The sequence below is a fragment of the Arctopsyche grandis genome, chromosome 11 (genome assembly GCF_051622035.1).
Source record: "Arctopsyche grandis isolate Sample6627 chromosome 11, ASM5162203v2, whole genome shotgun sequence".
Taxonomy (NCBI): Eukaryota; Metazoa; Arthropoda; class Insecta; order Trichoptera; family Hydropsychidae; genus Arctopsyche; species Arctopsyche grandis.
In genome coordinates this window covers 11,459,292-11,478,597 of record NC_135365.1, presented here as the reverse complement: position 1 = coordinate 11,478,597, position 19,306 = coordinate 11,459,292, and the positions used below count along the sequence as shown (strand labels likewise).

The 19,306-nt window shown below is 33.7% G+C and overlaps 3 protein-coding genes across 9 annotated transcripts in view; 1 reads left to right on the top strand and 2 right to left on the bottom strand.

Annotated features, from left to right (window-relative positions):
• The first annotated feature begins 1,250 nt into the window (after positions 1-1,250).
• Positions 1,251-18,446, top strand: LOC143919453 (transmembrane protein 231). Of its 6 annotated transcripts, none has more exons than XM_077441777.1 (8): positions 1,261-1,400; positions 12,039-12,248; positions 12,444-12,612; positions 15,865-16,063; positions 16,144-16,310; positions 16,964-17,092; positions 17,617-17,845; positions 17,915-18,446. In XM_077441777.1, the coding sequence occupies exons 4-8, from the start codon at positions 15,925-15,927 to the stop codon at positions 18,172-18,174; spliced, it is 924 nt and encodes a 307-aa protein (XP_077297903.1). In that variant the 5' UTR covers positions 1,261-1,400; positions 12,039-12,248; positions 12,444-12,612; positions 15,865-15,924; the 3' UTR covers positions 18,175-18,446. The 6 variants fall into 6 exon arrangements, with proteins under 6 accessions (XP_077297900.1, XP_077297903.1, XP_077297901.1 ...); XM_077441775.1 differs by having other exon boundaries at positions 12,023-12,248; positions 12,420-12,612; XM_077441776.1 differs by having other exon boundaries at positions 1,265-1,400; positions 12,420-12,612.
• Positions 7,911-11,500, bottom strand: LOC143919448 (hemocyte protein-glutamine gamma-glutamyltransferase-like). Its single transcript, XM_077441766.1, has 10 exons — positions 10,867-11,500; positions 10,752-10,795; positions 10,041-10,484; positions 9,768-9,960; positions 9,507-9,695; positions 9,209-9,428; positions 8,831-9,095; positions 8,477-8,761; positions 8,274-8,399; positions 7,911-8,202 (listed from the first exon to the last, which is right to left on the bottom strand). Exons 1-10 carry the CDS (start codon positions 11,483-11,485, stop codon positions 8,050-8,052), a joined length of 2,538 nt encoding a protein of 845 aa, XP_077297892.1. The 5' UTR covers positions 11,486-11,500; the 3' UTR covers positions 7,911-8,049.
• LOC143919456 (mitochondrial import inner membrane translocase subunit Tim21) overlaps positions 18,227-19,306 on the bottom strand; it is a 7,662-nt gene continuing 6,582 nt past the window's right edge. Inside the window, exons 2-4 of one of the 2 annotated variants that reach the window (XM_077441784.1) lie at positions 18,933-19,287; positions 18,672-18,854; positions 18,227-18,597 (exon numbers count right to left, since the gene is read on the bottom strand). In XM_077441784.1, the coding sequence (XP_077297910.1) occupies positions 18,451-18,597; positions 18,672-18,854; positions 18,933-19,287 (685 nt within the window). In that variant the 3' untranslated portion in view covers positions 18,227-18,450. The remainder of the gene's footprint in view (positions 18,598-18,671; positions 18,855-18,932; positions 19,288-19,306) is intronic. The other variant, XM_077441785.1, reaches the window with a different exon arrangement.

Genomic DNA, 19,306 nt, shown 5'->3' with positions numbered 1-19,306 from the left:
AATTGAATTCAAAAACTTAACAAGAGGATACCTACATACACCTTAAAATATAAGTCGTATCGATAAAAATTTCAGTAACCGATACTAAGTTTCAGTTCGATATGAATGACGGTGTTCAAAAAGTTCCCAAAATACACAGACACATACACATTTTTTCTAGACCATGAAAACGTGATCAGTGATCGATTCTGAGTTCGAATCAGTCAAAATCTCGAGTTTGAATTTTCGCATGATCACAAAGCCTCATTTATTGTTATCACGTACATGGATAAAGTAAAAAAGATCTACGACATAACATGAAGAAGAAAAGAATAGTTGTCAACGATGCTTTTTTGCACTCTTACTTTGTTAACTAGTGGAGTGGTTGTTATTTAAAGAGCACCAGACCAACGCCGAAGTCTTGTTGTAACTAGACTATGGATAATCATCAGGGCAAAATTCTTTTTCTATTGGTAACTTCGTAGAACATTTTTTATAAGTTTTTTTGCTTGTTATTTGTTATTTGGTAATGTCCTAATGGGTATTCTATGTATAGTTATTACTAAAGGGCGGATAGGGAGCGTGCTTTTTCCAGGAATCAGGGCATTTTGTGTCTATTTACAAAGCTAGAGTGCAAAAAAAAAAAGGTTCAGGGAACCTTTAACAAAGCACCGCAAAAAATTAACAATGAACGGCACGCTTCCGATCCGTCACTAGTTATTACCAGTGGTCGATGGATACTTTTCAAAAATAAAATAAAAAATCAAAAGATAAAGTATTGTTTCCATGAGAAATTTCAACCTTGGGGTTTTAAGTAATGTGCATCTACATAATATCTATCCCTGTTTTTTTTTCTAAAATCATATTTGTCACATCTATTGGTTTGGCAATAGGAAGAAAAAAATGCATGATTTCTACCGGTCAACTAAGATGCTCTAGCAAATAGTTCACAAATGCAAGTGGCTTATAACAAAAAATGTACATAGTATATATGTATATCGTCAACTCAAATGAAATGAAATGGGACATGGTACAAATAAAGATGAATGTATTATCTCATTGGTATGAAATTTACTCCTGAAAATCATCCCAATTCAAGACATTTTATAAAGTATACGACTAATTTATTGTTAAATTTGATGTAATTTTGAGATGGGACAGGAAAAGATGGAATGCTTGTCTTCAATATATGTACATACAGTGTATTAATGAAGCAATTATTGTTAAATTTATAATATGTACCCAGCTGCGTGCAACAACTGCAATCACGCAGAATACTACAGACACGTTGAGTCGTCGTCATCATATCCAGTCGGTTTTCTGCACTAGTCTTCCGATTTGAGGATAGAATCAGAGTGTACCGATCTGTGCCATGAGGACGATTTGATGAAACGAAACTTGGACTAGACTGCGGTTTCCAAGTATGCATATTTTATTGATTTTTCATGCTATGAGTACATGCCAAAATTAGGAGCATACAATTACACGGAATTATCATAATATTAGTTGAAGTGTGCTAATTTTGAGTTGGGCGTGCTTCGAATGATCAGCAAAGTGAGTTTCCATTACTTCAACACCTTGTTGTTGCATCTGCGTATGTGTAATTTAAAAATATCGTTCACCAATTTCTTCAATCAGTCATTCATATTTATTGTTCATTGTGATAGAACGCATCACGTTTATTTTCGGTTCGTTCGAAATATAATGCCAAGAAATGCCTGGTCAGTATTCGGATCACTCAATTATCGACGTGCTTCGAGTGATGCTCATTGATTCTTGACACAATTTAGCACGTGGCTAATTCAAATTTATAGCTAGAAGTCTTCCCTATAAATAATGCTTATTTTTAAAATCTCTCGTGCATATATTAGACGGTGGCACAGGTGGAGCCTAGAGCCCCCACCCCCCTCCAATTGGACAGGGGTTTCAATATTTTTTAAAACTAAATTTCTGATGGATTCGTTTTTCTATACCAATCCAATATGACATCATGAAAGATGACTCACTTTCTGAAGAAAAAAGCGTTCGTTTGATCAAAAACTCGTTATTTTACAAAAAGTATTACATTTCTGAAATACTTCATATTTACACTTATTGGTCAGAACTTATTTATAGCAGGAATTCCAGTATCCTCGCCTTAAGCTTGGTGTGCAAATAACGTTTTACTTTTATCGTTTTCTCAAAATATCACAAACGACAGTAAAAGTCAATGGGGGTGTTAATGCGCGCACGCACGTACGCATTTCCGGAAATGCATTAAGCATGGCTTTTGGTAGCCGACATAAAACTTTTGATCTGCGAACGATAGTGAGTAGCTTTCATCTTCTCGTGGTCTTCACCGAACAGATTTGTTGAAACAAATTGCTTATTTTAAGGTTTACTAACGTTTCTGACAAAGAGACGCTTTATCATATTTTATGCACGATATATAGTATGAATAAGACAATGCCTGAAGAAAAAGATCTTCGATCAATATATTTTGCCAATGATGACGTATGAATTTGAAACTTGGCCATTGAATGCCAAGATGCTACACAAAGTCCAATGCACTCAAAGAAGTATGGAACGCTGTATGCTTGGCATAACGAGGAAAGATAGGAAACGGAATACGTGACTGAGAAGTATGACAAGAGTAGTGGATTTATTATTTAAAGTGAAGAAATTGTAATGGCAATTAGAGGGCCACGTGGCTAGAATATTGGACAAAAGGTGGACAAAATAAATACTAGAATGGAACCCAAGAGAATGCAAAAGGGTAAAGAGAAGACCACTGGGAAGATGAGTAGACGAAATAAGGAAAATGTGTGGTATGAGATGGACGAGAGGTGCACAAAACAGAGGAGAGTGGAAGCATATTGGAGAGGCCTTCATCCAGCAGTGGATGGTGAGCGGCTGTAAATGATGATGATGTATGTACATATATAGGGAGACCCAGAAGTTATTAACGCCTCGGCTCCTAGGGAAGTAAAATCCGCTACTGATTTTATAATACCTATAGAATGCTGTTAATTGGATTTAAAGTTGTTGACAATTGTGTGGGACAATATAATAGAAGAATAATTGCAGATCAATTATAATAGCACATACAATGCCATAAAAAGCAATATCGTTCTTACAATTTATGCATTTTACATATGTACATATTTCAATTTTATTGTCCAATTAAAATTCATCGTCCAGTTTAATTGAAAATTGAAATTGAGAAACTTATTTTATTAATACCAAAAAAAAAAAAAATGAATCATCACCAATGTTATGTAATTAAATAAAATTATAAAAGCAGATGAAAATGAATCATCATCTGCTTTTACCATCGAATACATATTATGTTATACATTCATTAAAATCCCATACACTTTGTTATTTGTTTTGTTTTTCGCATATTTATACATAATTCTTCTTTTGTTTTATTCACCTTTTTCTTTTGATTTTTAAAAACTTTTTGCCATTTTTCAAATATATACATACATACAATCTTTCAAAATTTCACATCTATGTACATATAAATTCCATTTATGTACACTTATGTGCATCCAATAATATCCAAAAGTCTAAACCTAAAGTTAAATCATTGATCTGTGTATATTCTTCGATTATATAGTAATTTACTATGAGCGTACTTGACATACATATAAATTGATCGTAATTCAAGCCTATCATTTTTCTCAAGAAAAATGTATGTTTTAGCATAATAGTAGTTTAATATACGTGTTTTATTTTTATTTGTATAAATGTTAATAAGTATTGTTATACTTCAAGCAAACTTGAAAGATTATTTTCCATATGAATAAATAATACAAATGGAAGTCTATACAAATAATAACAGAAGCATTGTGCACGGTCTAATAACATTTCAATACGAATGCACTTTGCAGAGCGTTGTGAATTTGCACTGCTGCATTGTTTCACGCGGTCCCAGTTTCAACTTATCGGATCGTTAACTTTTCGAAGGATATGCGACTGCCGTACGAGCAGTTAAAAGGTTAAAATTAACTCGAGACTACGCATTTATTCATAAATAAATCGATGAACCCCAACGAAGCGCAACGACGCGAGCTGATTTATTTTGAACATGGAATTTTATATCCGTTCCGTTTTTAAAAGTCGATGGGGTGACCGTCCTTCCGCGGTAATAAAATCGTGAAACTTTACTGTCGGCCGTCAATGTGTTAACTTTTCAATTAGTCCTATGGAAACATCGTTTATTTATAGCGGCTCTACAACATAATACAATGCATACATAGAGAAGTTCAGCGCTTTTAAACATATTTTTCGAATATTCCAGCAACACTGGAAACTGATATATGCATCAGCTCGAGCTCGACGATGGTTACAAAACGAGAACAAAACGTCGTACGATTATTTATCGACCGTTGTATTCGGAATTCTTGGTACAACTCGAATTTAGATCAACACTTCATGCATGGTTGTTTATGAAACACTGCATTTTGAACAACAACAAACTTTATTTACAAGACAAATTAGTATAAAATAATAATTTTTAATTGCAGATATTAAAATTATGCCGTTTTCCTTATGATGTGTTGTCTTTGAATCCAAGTTCGTTGCACTCAATATATGTATGTACATATGTACATACAAATATTTTCTCAGTTTGATGCAATTTTGAATGTATGTAACTATGTACATACATATGTATAATACATCAGAGGCGTGCCGTCACTGGACTACAAGGACTCGGCTAGTCCCCTAAAATATTTTACCTAAAATTTAAAATATCAACAATTCAATTACAATTAATTCAAATTGTTGTCCATATTGTTCACTCAGACTAGCGAAGTTCGGAAACCAGAATCGATCCTATCTGGGGTAGTAGTGGTAGTGGTATGGTTCGCCGCGTCATTCGCTTGCACGGACTCACCGTCTCAATTCTGTTCCCTTCGCGGTACTGGCGAATTGTTATGTATATGTGTTCCGTGGAAGACAAAACATTTTTTTAATTAACTTGTCTCTTCAAGAATTTATAGAATTTTCACTAATAATATTCCGATTTGTGTCTATCAAACATCATTCTGAACCAGCAGCGTGGCCTAGTGGTTAGCATCTTATGCTTTCGTGCAGAGAGTCACGTGTTCGATTCCCACTAGAGTCCCGTTGTTGGCCAGACCTTTGTTTGTGACTCGAGGTCGATCGTTTCTTATTAGAGTTTGCCAATTTTTCTGATTTCCATTGAAACGGTTCCTGTAAAAATTGGCATTCCCTCCCGAATTTCTCTCGCAAACCTTGAGCTGTTCAGTGTCTCATGATTTGCCGATTGTATACAAATTTTCTCCATAGATATCTTTGTGGATGATTAATGTACAAAGATATTCGTACTGTATAAAATGCTTATTGATTGTATTATATAATTAAAAATTTTTGCAATACTTGACCATAGATGTCATCTGCAAAAATGTAAAAAGCATATAATGGTTATGTATTATATGTAATTTGTATTTTTTCTTGATCTGTATAGTACACTCACCGCTTTGGAAGCAATCTGTTAGACGAGTGTACATGATTAATTGAATAAATAAAAATAAAAATAAGTTTTAAATTAATATAGCAAATATTTACACATGACTTTTTGTGTAAAATTATGACAAGGGACTCGGCTCGCTAAACTATCCCCTCGGAAAAATTCAGTGCAGAGCGCTTGGAAACAAATAACGAGGCTTTGGAATGTTATTCTCGATCGATTGTTTGGCACATCATTCATAAGATTAAGTTTTGAGGACTTACAAGATTTTTTTTAAGAAAGGTAGGCTACTTAAGATATTTGTGTTAGCACAAAAAGGAAAAATAATACTCATCACTACAAGACAGATTAATATAATTCAAAAATTAAAAATATTTTTGTCCATATTAAAAGTTACGGTACGCCACTGTTATACGTATGTATATATGTATGTATGTACGATCTAGAAGAATTCATATACATATGTTTAATTTTCAACACGAAATATATTTAGATAGATCACTAAAAGCACTTGCAAATCAACTTTAATGCAAAACGGAAATTTCCCAATCAGATTGAGCTATTTTTATATTCGAGCTTTTGAAATATGAGACTGTTGTATTCGGAATCATCAACGTTGTATTATTTTTTTCATTTTCGACACTTGAAAATAGATGAGTTTCCTCGCCTACTGTCCAGTGGTTGCGCGTTCAAAACGTGATGATAACTCATACGATGCGAATTTAAAAATTCCTCATATCGCAAACAAAGCAAAACAGGGAAAATCCAGAACTTGCACAAGTTGCACTAGTCATAAGACTAATTCACTAGTATATACAAGTAAAAATTTCAAGGATTTTTCAATGCAATACATTATAATAATTACAACTGTGAGAACGCCCATAAATTTACCGGTCTGAGAAATCGGTCAAGAAGTGGTTTCGGAACTGACCTTGACTTAAATTAGATAATTTCGCGAATTAATATATGTATGTACTCAAAAAAAAGTGAGACGTCACTCATTCAAACACTTTCAATTTCTTTAGAATTCCATCATTGTGTCATTATTTATTTAAATCGAACACTTCTGAGGCATTCACCGAAATGTAAAATCAACGAGTAGGTAAACAGCCACTTCCGACAGTGTCAAAAGTTTCAGATCATCTCTAAATATTAATATTATGAACTGTTGGAAAGTCGTCATTCATGCAAGTTGTTAGAATCATTTCCAGATATAATATATTGCAGTGAGTATCGATTTATCAAGTGTTAAACTTAACACTCACTTGTCAGGAAATTATGAATTGTCAGCCATCTTTTCCTGATTAAATTAAATTCCTGATTTATTACCCATTGACCAATTCATACCAAATATGCTTATCAGAAGCACTACACCAGCAATTTCCCCAACCAGCTGTCGGGTTAAGGTCAATAGCCCAATCAAAGTGATTAAGGACAAGCGTGAATAATATATGCGGTTATTCTGCGTAATTGGTAATAGTCAGTGACCCTATTTTAAATCCTAGTATCAGTAAAAATCCCTATTGTATTTCACTATCAACTTAATGTTGAGACTTAATTATAATTAGCACTCAACAACATACATATATGTATGATCGAAAGTCATTAAAAGCCGTCATGTGGATCGAATCTAAATTTTCAGACTAATTACGATTTTCCTTGTGCAATGACATCATTGTCTGATGCAATTAAATGCATTCTCAGTACGTGCATTTGCATAAACTAGACATTTTGTTTGGGAAGGAACACCCACATCGTTTTGGATGGGAACCGTTCCATTAAATAATAATCGCATTAAATAAACTTTCGGTTTAGCATTTGAAATTTGCTTGTAAATAATGTAAGACATGTGTATATGTGAATTATGTGAGAATGTATAATTTTGAATTTATGTCAGTGGTCTTATGTATGTTTTGATTACATGTATAATGTAATAAAAATGAAACATCAAATGTAATTAGAAGTATTGTTTATTGTATTCAGGATCCCAAAAATAACACAAACACATAACCGGGTGCAAAATTACATTGCAGAAAATATAAATTACGGGACCAAATAAGACTTTAGGAAATTATCACAAAATAGAGTCAGCTAATCGTATATATAATAATTATATTAATAATAATGATCAAATAAAGCATACTTTTGCAACAAACGGTTATAAGATTTACGTAATATAGACAAATATGGCACGCATGAGTTCGCGAATTACAATTACTTATAATATATATATGTATATATATATATAAATTTTATAATATAAACTTATTAATAATACAACTTTGGTTTAACTTGCTGGCCGTTGCATAAAAGTGCATTTACATACTAGGTACATTTTTTTTTAATTTTTAAAATGCTGTGTGAATTTTTATAATATTATGATAGATATAAGTGTTTATAAAGAATATATACGTGCATTATTTAACGACGGTGGAAAATGATTTTTATTTGATTTAATTAACCGTCGTTTTAGATTTAAGATTTAAGAAGAAACGAAAGAGATCAGACAATTCACATGGCGGTTCAAATTTAAATTAGCCTGGGTCATATTCGATTTTGGTTCCGACTAAATTTGGTATTATTTTATTGCATTAACCACGCACATTGACGGTGGTCGATCCGTTGATTTCATCCAACTGCCTGGATGAAAACGAGGCCACAATCTTTCGCTCTCCATTGCGCCTTGGTAAGAATTTGTCGCTGTAAGTCACAAATTCTCCAGGTTTTACGTCCCTGTAGCGAATCTGAAACCCAAGAAACAGTATTTAAAACAAAGGTATCAGTGAATACAGCTGTTGGATAATCTTTACATTACCTGTCTCGGTCTCTGAAGACCAGGTCCTTCGAAAGTGAAGAAGCAATCAGTCAAAGCAGTTGTAAGAGGATTTTGGAAGCTAAAGGTAACGTGACACTCCTGGTTGATGCAAGGTTGTCCTCGAACCTGTCAATTTAAATAAGACGTTTAGAAACAAGAATTTAATTTCTAAAAATGTATGTGGAATTGGATTACGTTATTACCTGGACTTGCATCTTTGGTTTGTGCAGTGGGAAGTCATCTTCCTCGGACCACGACTGGCGCGTCTGCTTCACGAAAGCCATGGCGTAAATCTTGATGAAAGAATGATCTACCAGTTTGTCCATGTAATCTTGAGGAGTTATGTGCACTTTGAGCACCTCTCGTTGTCCTGCTCTGATGATGAAATCGCCTTGAACTCTCTTCAAACGAGATGCAATAGCTCCAGTGTAAAAGCAAGAGTTGGCCGTCAACACTGCACTGATGGTTCTCTCTTCGTGGGATTTGTTCTATAGAAAATTGAAATAAATGAATATGCGAATTGATATAATTGGCTTTTATCTGGAAGTATTACTTACGTGGATGTTGACAACGACGTCGAATGGTTGTCCGAATGGAACCATGTCGATATCGACCAGATCGAAGAACACGTCTTCCATCTCCCTATTGGGGAAGTCGTAGTATTGTTGAGCTCGCTGGAATCCTCGGCAAGCATTGAAAACAGAAAGTTTTTCAGCAGCTGAATTATCAGGGGTCTTGTATTCATGAGTGATCTCCAACATGTCACTATCGCCTTCATCGTCATCGCGAGTTGGGTTCTTGGTTACGATCTTGCGACCGACCCTGCAATAATAAGCCGCATTAAAGTAACAGTAAAGTAACATATAAACTCAATTCTACTCAAATTTAAAAGTTGATTAAAATCATTATGATATACAACATCATTAATCACGTACTGATATTGCTGCGTGGTCATCCTGGTGAATCCCCATTCGGAGAATTCATCTTCTTGGAAGTGGCACATGTCTGAATTGATCTCGGAATACACGAATGGAGTATCGTATTGGAATCCAACTTCTCCCCGTCGGACAGCTTCCAAACTTGCTGGTCCACATCGGTACACGCTCTCAGATTCCTCTTGAGGAGTTGCATCAATGATCTGCCATCCACCGTAACCTAATCAAAACACATTTTATACATTTCAATTCAGTTCTAACTGCGTATAGCAGAGTTTAAGTAAGCAATCTATCAAACCTTGAGGTAGATCAGGTCTGGTCATCCAAACGTCGTTCCACACGTGGAAGTTCCAGCAAGAATCGAAGCAGTCTTCATCAGGACCGTTGGGAACTTCGTTACCTTCTCTATCGAAGTATTTGTCGACTGTCATAGTGCGGTTGGTGTCATGAGCGGAAACGTAGTTCGTTACGGATCGGCATGGGATACCTTAATCGAATAGACAGTAGATAAAATACTTATTAACAATGTTGTATAATGTTTTTGGATATTAATTAGTACCCAACGCTCTGCAGATGGTGACCACGAGTGCTGAGAATACCCAACATTGACCATATTCGACAGGGCGACCTCCATCAGATAAATAGCGTTCCATGATTGCAACGGAGCCAGTCCAAGCGTGTGGTGCAACACCTTCTTTGTACTCGTTGTCCCAACGACCAATCATTAAACCGTCATCTTCATTGAAGTTGACCTATACAAAAATTAACGACTAATCAGAATTTCTTCAACTAGATTATATCATCTATAAGTATAATTTAAAATGCTTCATACAATAGCCGAGATCGCTCTGACAACTTGGACAGGATTGCCTCGTTCGGAATGAGCAAGACCACTGCGTTCCAATAGGTACATGCAAGCTGGAAGTACAACATCGTCGAACTGTCCGTAGACCCAGCGACGACCCTTAGGTTGCCTGTAGGAACCGTACCAAACTTTTCCGTAGTCGTTCATTACATACTCCTTGCGTTGAGGTTCATTGTCCATAAAGACGGAGTCCTCTCTGCACCATGGGTTGAACAAGATGTAGATGTCCTCTTCGCATTTGTAGTCGTAACGATTGTCGCGTTGTCCCTGTCTGTTGGTTTGTACCCAGCAGTGCCACAATCCCACAGGAGCCGTAGCAGGAACATGCACTTGGAATGTAACAGTATTGGAGTCTTGGCGTTGGATGCTGATCTCCCAACGGTCCATTTCATGAGCTAATGCGGCTAAGTTCTGCATGGAGCCATGACGAGAGCCATATCCTCGGTTCAATGTGCTATGTGGCACGCTGCTTATGCGATCTATGGGACCGTGAGGGCCATGAGGACCGTGCTGTGGCATGGTCTCATTGGAGAACGATCCTCGGCGCATGGTGTATCCAGTTTGAATGTTACTCTGTATTCCGGACATACTCTGCATACCTTGCATACCTTGTATGCCTGGCATACCTTGAATGTCCCTGCTATGCTGCGTAGTTCCATGCTGGCTGCTCCAGTTGACAGGGAGTACTACTCTAGTTCCCTTGGTGACGCATGGTTTTGGACCTTTAAGTAATAAAAAAATTAAGAAAACAAGATTCATATTAAATAATAAATTTAGAGTACGGTATAAATACCAAATCCAAAGACGAGTCTGATGATATCTTGTTGCTTGTCCCAAGTGCGGTCGAAGCGAACAGCAAAGAAGAAATTTTGACCTCTGCGGTAGACAGGCATTGGCATTACACTGTCGTTAACTACTTCATACAATTCAGTATGATGATCCTTGGAGTTATCGCGAGCGTAGAATTCGGTCAATTCCACCTTCAATGGTTGTTGGGAATAGTAGCTTTGAGGTTGCATCTCAAAGTTCTCCTGGCGACGTCGACGCTCATTATGATCAGCCATACGAGAGATCATATTATGAGTGTATTGGGTGTTAGGACTATTCCTGCTGGAATAGTTAAGACGGTGGCTATCACCACAGCTACGGGAACGTCCAGGACGACGTTGAGCAGTTGGTCCAGAGCGCTGGTTTGGAGGACGACGGCTGAGACCAGGACGATGTTGGAAGCTAGAGACGTTGTAAGATCCAGACATTCCAGGAGTGTAATTGGAAGCCATCCCGCCGATGTTCATGTTTTGCATCTCATTGCGAAGGCAACCCATGCTGGACATGCCGGACATGTTGCTCATCCCAGTCATTCCTCCCATGCCGCTTATACCGGTCATGCTGGAAGTCATGCTGGCAGACATACGATCGATTCTAGACGATGGTTGAGTCATTTTGGACCTGAAATCAATAGAAAGATTATGATAGTCTATAACTAGCTAAAATTATATAAATAAATTTTAAATGCAATTAATATATGAATATAGTTTTATTTTTTTATTAAACTAGTTTACTCACTAAATACATAAATAGTAATATTCGTTTAGAAGATTACAATTATATTTTATATCTACAGTAATCTAAAAGAAGTTAAAAAGAAGATAAATTAATTATGAGCATTTGGTTTAAGACTCACTTTCATAAGATGTCTCACTCTGAGATAAATAAAAAAAATTGTCTTAAAATATAGTACTATTGAAAATAGTTCTCTAGAAAAGAAATTCACTTAAGCAATTAAAACAATCTTCAATCTAATAAGATTGCTCAATCTTTTCTTATAATAAAATGGGCTATAGAATTAAACTTTTATGAAATGAAAACTTATGAATTTTATATATTGACTGCAACACAAATTTTTAATATTGAAAACAAATTAATATCCTTACGTAGACTTGTGCAAGTCGGTTGTTGTTTCAGTTAGAACAATTCCAAGTGAGGCTTCTTCCCCTTGGTGGTCCACACCGAGAACTGACTTTACCAGAGATTAGACCCCCTTATATACAGGACTAGGAAAGTCCACTTTTCAGGATACGAAGCAGAGAGAAAAGCGAGGATCATATAGCCAGGCTATTGTTTTTGTGCTAACCGAAACCTGACCCACGCTCTATGAACAAAGGAACTCAGCAGGTCGTTGAACACAACAATTCATTGCTTTTAGTTTGACTTTAAGTATACTAAATTTTAATATTATGAAGGAACATGGTGCATCTAGTTCAAAATAATGTATTATACAAATTTTTAGACTGATATTTCTATATGCTACGAATCAAACTAAAAATTAATGAATTCCAATATAAGGTAATTCAACAATTGAATCATCAGATCCTGGCTCAACAGCCCTAGACGGGCCATGGCCTTCTCCAGTTCCGTCTAGTTCTAGGATCCTGGAAATCTAACATCCTTGTTGACATCATACGACCAATGGATCTTTGATTTATCAACCCTAACTTGTTTACATTCTAATACTACATATTCAGATATTTTACTATAGGTACGGGATTCATACGCCATGTGTGGCAGTAAGTATGTACTACATACTAGGGATCCCAATGGAATATTCGAATATTCGAGTATTCGAATTATTCGTCTGATTTTTCGGCCATTCGTTATTCGAATGTTTCATCAACTATTCGAATATTATTCGTGTATATCATTTTTTTAAAACTAAATACACAAAATCAACATGAAAAGAGTGATGACGAAGAAGCCGACGATTATGAAGAAAATGCAATATATAATGGGGATAATTGTGATAAAAATGAAGATAATGAAGAAGATGAAATGTCGACATGTGAAGAAACAGATTTGTATTCATTAACCCTTAAATACGGAAATGTTTGAAACTTTCCGATCGATAATAATCTCTACGAAATTTTAGAAAACATCAGAAAAATAATACGAATATTTAAGAAGTCACCGGCGAAATATACATTTTTACAAGAAATCATAATGAATAAAGAAAATAAAAAATTGGTAAATTATTAAAACGAGGTGGAATTCATTGGCAATAAGACGGTTAATTCAAATTTATGCTTGGTACATATGTAATTACCTTTTTTTAATTTTCGAATATATTCGAATACCTCTTGATTTACTATTCGATATTCAAATAGTTGAAGTCGACGAATATTTGGGATCCCTAGTACATACATAGATACTAGCTAGTTATAGGTGAATCTCCAAACTAATTTGATAGCAAATTTCATATCTCAATTCGTTTATTCATTCAAATGATTTGAAACGTTACTCATTCAACCCACGTTTTTTTAAGTTTTATGATTTCCTGTATTTTAAAACTAATCATAAAAAAATGTGAGTCCTTCGTACGAAGTAGGTTCAACTAAATGATTAATATTTCAAAACGAACCAAATATAATATTGAATGAGTTATTGTGGTTAAAATACGATATAATAACAGACTTACTTTTATTAATATTAGTATAGGTATATAAATAGACCTGAATTAGTCAATACATTAATCATTTACTTATCAAGTTTCATTTAATACTTACTACTACTTATTCACCATCGACGACAACCTACCTGAGTTGAAATATCACTTACCTTTGTGTTCGTCCACAAAACACTGTTATATGATATGTGGAGCTAAAAATTTTACCCTCGACAATGTTTATCACAGTAGGCATTCGTTATAGTGTCCGCCTATTATAATCCCTTTAAGTTTTGGTGAACAGATTTGATTTCCTAAGTTGTATTAAAACCAGTCATAAAAGTTTACAAAAAAAAGAGTCATATTATATTGCAAACTATGGATGTTTTGTAGATTGAATTCTGCATATATAATAGTACAATATTCAGTAGAAGTTATGTATTTATTTGATTTTTAAATGCTTTTTATTATTACTAAATTATGTTTACAATGCATCTTATATATATTTTAATAGCTACTGATCTACTGATCATTTTCATAATTATAGTAGTAATGGTACTTAATTAAAAATCTTATAAATGCTCATAATACATCTTAATTAAAATTAACCAAAGACTCTCTAAAGTCGACAATCTAAAGCAGATTGTGTTTAGATAATCTGTGTGTTATACCTGAAGGGTATAGACATTTTGTTGTAATCACTGAGACTTTTCACAAGTGTGTTAGTATGGTTATTAGTGATTCTGTCATATAATCTACTGGTTAGTTTGTTAGTAATGTCTGTGACTAACGGAATATTATTTATGACTTCCATTTTTTTTCAGGTTAGTATAAATGGGTGTGTTATAAATTATTTTTAGGGATTTATTTTGTATGATTTGGAGCTTGGAAAGTTTAGTATTTTATTGTATGGTGATAAAGAACTATGGCCATTTAATATTGGGTATATGGAGGATATATGTATGTACATAAATATGTACCATGCATCGCCTTGCATTTCGACAAGTTACGTATGATAAATACTCTTTTTATGAATCACACAATTGACTGAATAATAAATACTATATTTATGAATCACACAATTTCTTTATTAAATGTATTTTTCCATCTTCGATATGGATTTCATATTTATACAAGCCTTTAATTTGATCAAATCGTTTCGCTACATTGCTGAGAATTTACTAGAAACACTACTAAAGTCCCTACAAAGTCTATGTAGACTACGGATTATATTATATTATATATACATATTTGAAGAACTAAAATTTTCCGTAAAAAGTGTAAAGCAATTTCTTTGTGTTTAATTCATAGTTAAGAAGGCTGTACACCCGAAACCTTAATTTTGTTGCCGTTCCTTTCTTCGATATATATATTGAGTGAATATATATATTGAGTGAATGCGACAATATATATATCAATATATATACATATATTGAGTGAATGCGACAGTTTCGCTTCGACCAGATAATACGTATTTTAAATCGACAAAATCGAGGTTTCGTATTCTCCTATTTTATCCTCCAAAACTGGACCAATTTTTAAAAAAATTTCATCATCGGTATGAGAAAGATATTTTCTGTGCAAATATGCGCGTATTTTTTTTTAAATCGACCGTTAAATAAGCACGCTGGACTCTTTTCGTGGGTGTAAAAAATATGCGATTTTATAGATGTTTGGCGGCTCCTAGCTCCTATAAAAAATAACGAATCAAAAAAATAAAACGATAGATGCATCCCAATAGTGGACATCCATAGCATATTAAAAAATAATTTCTCTAGTGCCATAATTGAGGAAGGGAGAAGTGTAATACGTTTGTATGGACAAGGCGCTGGTGTCCAGCCCTCTTAACTATGTAGCATTACAATTAATATATTTTATTGTCCATTTCATATTTTAAGCACCTGATATGATTACATAAATTACAAATAATCGTGATATTATGATTCTAAATTTCTCATAGACATTTATATAGCGCAATCGTGATGTATCATTGAAATTTGCCCCACTAAATATCATCATATAGCATTATAAAGATTACATATATCAATACTTTCATAACAAAAATTACCAACAAATCTTATATTTTAAGCTGAATAATTCGATTGTGACTATAGAAAATTGAGAGTTTCTGAATTGAATAAATACTGCAAATGATGCAGATTTCTTCAAATGGGCTTAGCAACCATTATTTTACATTTAAGTAATCTATAATGTACGAAAACAAATATATTTCAATCGATTTGGGTAACAGTCCCACAGTTATTCGCATGAGTTCACACAATACGGTCAGAGTAAAAGTAACATGGTGGTTGCTAAGCAACTTTATTTACAAACATTCGGTTTCGCTTACAGCTATCTGATTTGGCTAAATATTTCTTTTATAACAACAAATCTGGCGTTCTTTATACCGTAATGACACTTTACGAGCTCTACAATTGTAGTGTGTCAATCCAATATAAAAATACATTGTGTTCCAAAGCGACGTTCTTCGTATTGGTCACTACATTGATAGCTCTAATATTCCCATTATTTCTATCTTATCGTGCAAGAGGTACTGTTTATATTTACAAATGTATATATTTGATGTAATTAAAAAAAAAATCATTGATTCGTTTTACTTACAAAATTCAGGATTTTGGTTGAAGAATTATATATTTTACGAGCAACCAGATGTTCACTTCAAATATCAATATCTGTTCATTATTGAGACGGATGATCTTGAATACCTTATAAGTTGTGGAAATTTGCAAAATACTTCAAAGCTGTTGACTCTGAATGAAAATTGTTATTACTTCAAGGTAAACTTATGATACTAATGTTTAAATTGTGAATTGTTTATATTAGTTTGTGGTTGAGGTTGAAATTTTTATATGTGTTTCATTAGCCAGCAGTTTGGCTTAATGGTAGCGTATATATTTAGCACCTCTGAGGTCGAAGGTTCGATTCCTCGTCAAACTGCTGGTTAGGTTTGGGGGTTTTGTGACTCCAAATCGATCGTTTCTCTATCAGAGTTTGCCAATTGTATCTGATCATTGTTGAAACGGTTCCTGAAAATTGGTATTAGATCATTTCCTGTTGTCACAAAATCTGTGTGTATAATTTGTAAAAATTATGCACAGTATTCTGAAATCTATAGATATCTCTATAATTTCTTGTTTATTATATGTATAAAAATTGTAATAATAATTGTACACAAAAATCTAAAAATAATCCATAGATGTCTCTATGATTATTATTTCTGTACTGATTAATTGTTATATGCTATGTATTCTGATTGTATATGTATTATTGTACTTCTGACCGTTATCGTACACTCGTCGCATTGGAGCGATATGTAATGACGAGTGTATATTGATTGTAACAATAAAATAAATAAATAAATTAGTCAAAGAAAAAAATATCAGTATAAAAAATACTATATTATAATACGGATAACTTCAATATGTTCCAGGTTCGTGAAATTGATCATAACTTTGACAAAAAGATTGACGAGATTTATCTAGAACTTCATGTTAAAAATCCGCTTTTAAAAAATATACAGAATATTAAATTCATGTTAGTTTTGGATTACAAATTGGATGTAAGTTTGTTTTATTATATCAAATACATTCATAATTATGTATATGTTACAGTCCTAGCGTACATTTCGTTCGTTCATTATCATACTAGTTTATTCAAACACGAACCAATCTGGCCAGTTATAGTATACACAAAAGAACAAGTTGACAAACAGGCTAGTTTATTCTTTACACAAACTATTAGCATAAGTTGAAGTATTATTAATCGTTTGTCCCGTCCTCTATGCATGTATTCTTACCTTAGGTTGCAATATTTATAAATATTAGTGGAAATGAGAATTATAACAACGTTGTAATGTAAATTGTATATGATTTCCTCTTTAAATACTTGACGTTTTAACAGTTAAAAGTTTCATGCAACACCCAGTGAGTCTATTTGAAGATAGCTGTTGACTATTAGCACTCAATCCAAAGCCAACAGTTCGTATATGAACAGACTAGTACGTTCATGAACAAACTGGGGTGAATTCTTGGACTGTAACATATGTATAAGATAATCTTAATGTTGTTTATTGAATGTAATTAGGGAATATGTCCACTTCAAATGGAGAGTTTGATAGCGCACGAACAATCATTCGGATTGCCGATAGTTAAATATTTTGTGTCGGCAAATCTACATTGGATGCAAGTTACTCCACTTCCATGTCTGCATAATTACAAAGATGTGCGGTTCAATTACTCAATAGTTGCAGATAAAAATTATGAAGTGGACAATTTTTTAGAAAATGTTCTCTATACATACTCACGAAGGAATGGCAAGTTTATTAAATTTTCTTCGTGTTTAATTTCAATTCGTTTTATTTATTTTTGTGTTAATATTTCAGTATCTACAACACTGACAAATCAATACACATCTAAATTACATGGTAATGCACCTGTATTCAAAATGGAAGTGTCGATAGGAATCCCAGAACATCCCATCAGATATAAACCAGGAATTTGGCAAGAATTAAAATTCACTTGGCAACAATACCTATCGATTGCAGTAGTTTTTTATTTCATTTTATTCAAAATAAAGGGCTACGTATTCAATAATCGTCTATTACCAGTATGGAAAAACGATCCATTTAAAAAGAATTGTTAAATACATTCGTTTAAGATTGTTAGTAGTGTAATTCTTCAAATGATACATAAATAAATCAATACTGAACAAACAAATTTATTTACAGCCATATACATGTGTACATATATACATTGTTTGTTTAAATAGAGATATTAAATTGAAAACTACAATAACTTTATTAAAAAAAAAACTTAATAATTCGTCATTCTGATGTGATAAAAATGTTTCGGAATAGATTTCGTACAAAAAATAAATTAAAACACATCAGAATGTCTACACAAATGTCGTGACATAGATTTACATTAAGCTTGGTAAAGGTTGTAAATTGTCCAAGATATTCGATTTCTTATCGACAGTTGCACGGTTATCTTCTAAAACTATCACCTTGTGCGTATAATCATCCAATTGAACGAGTAAGTATCGGTATTCGAATTTTCCATCAACCTAAAAGAATACAAAAATATATAAAATACATGAAGGTTTTATTTAAGCAAGAAAAAAAAACATAAAAACAATACCTCTTTCATATCTAACTGCACGGTAGCTTTACATTTAGAGCCCCTTATGTAGAATTGCATCCTGATGCATTTTACACCATCTCGTTCATAAAACGCATGGCTTACTCGATTCCTTCGTCTACGGTTAGATTCTTCCCCATAAGCTTTGATCGGTGAACCGAGAGCATACGCTACGTCAAGATCCTTTTATGAAAAAAAAAGATATATTTTATTTATATGCAAGAATGGGAATTAAGTAATGTTGAATTCAATTCATGATACCTCTATGCACCTATCTAACGCAGCTGAATAAATACTGGTCGAACTACTGCTTGAAAATAGCTCTCTGAAGACATAGTAAAATATGACTCCGGTGACTCCGACGCCGAATAGTATGACGCCTGTATAAGAAACAGTCTTCGCTGCTTCTTTGACTTTTTCTCCTATCGGTCTAACATCAGTTGAAACATCGCTACCCGATTCGGCCTTCGATACTGCCGGCGATTTTTGACTGGAAAAGTTATTCTTAGTAATGTATCCAATGCAAATGTTCGGATTGATTAGATTCTTTTGTAAAACTATTCTTTGCTGACATCGTATTAATGGCAGTAATTTCGATATTAACATAATGTTGATGCTGCAAAAATGAAAGATAG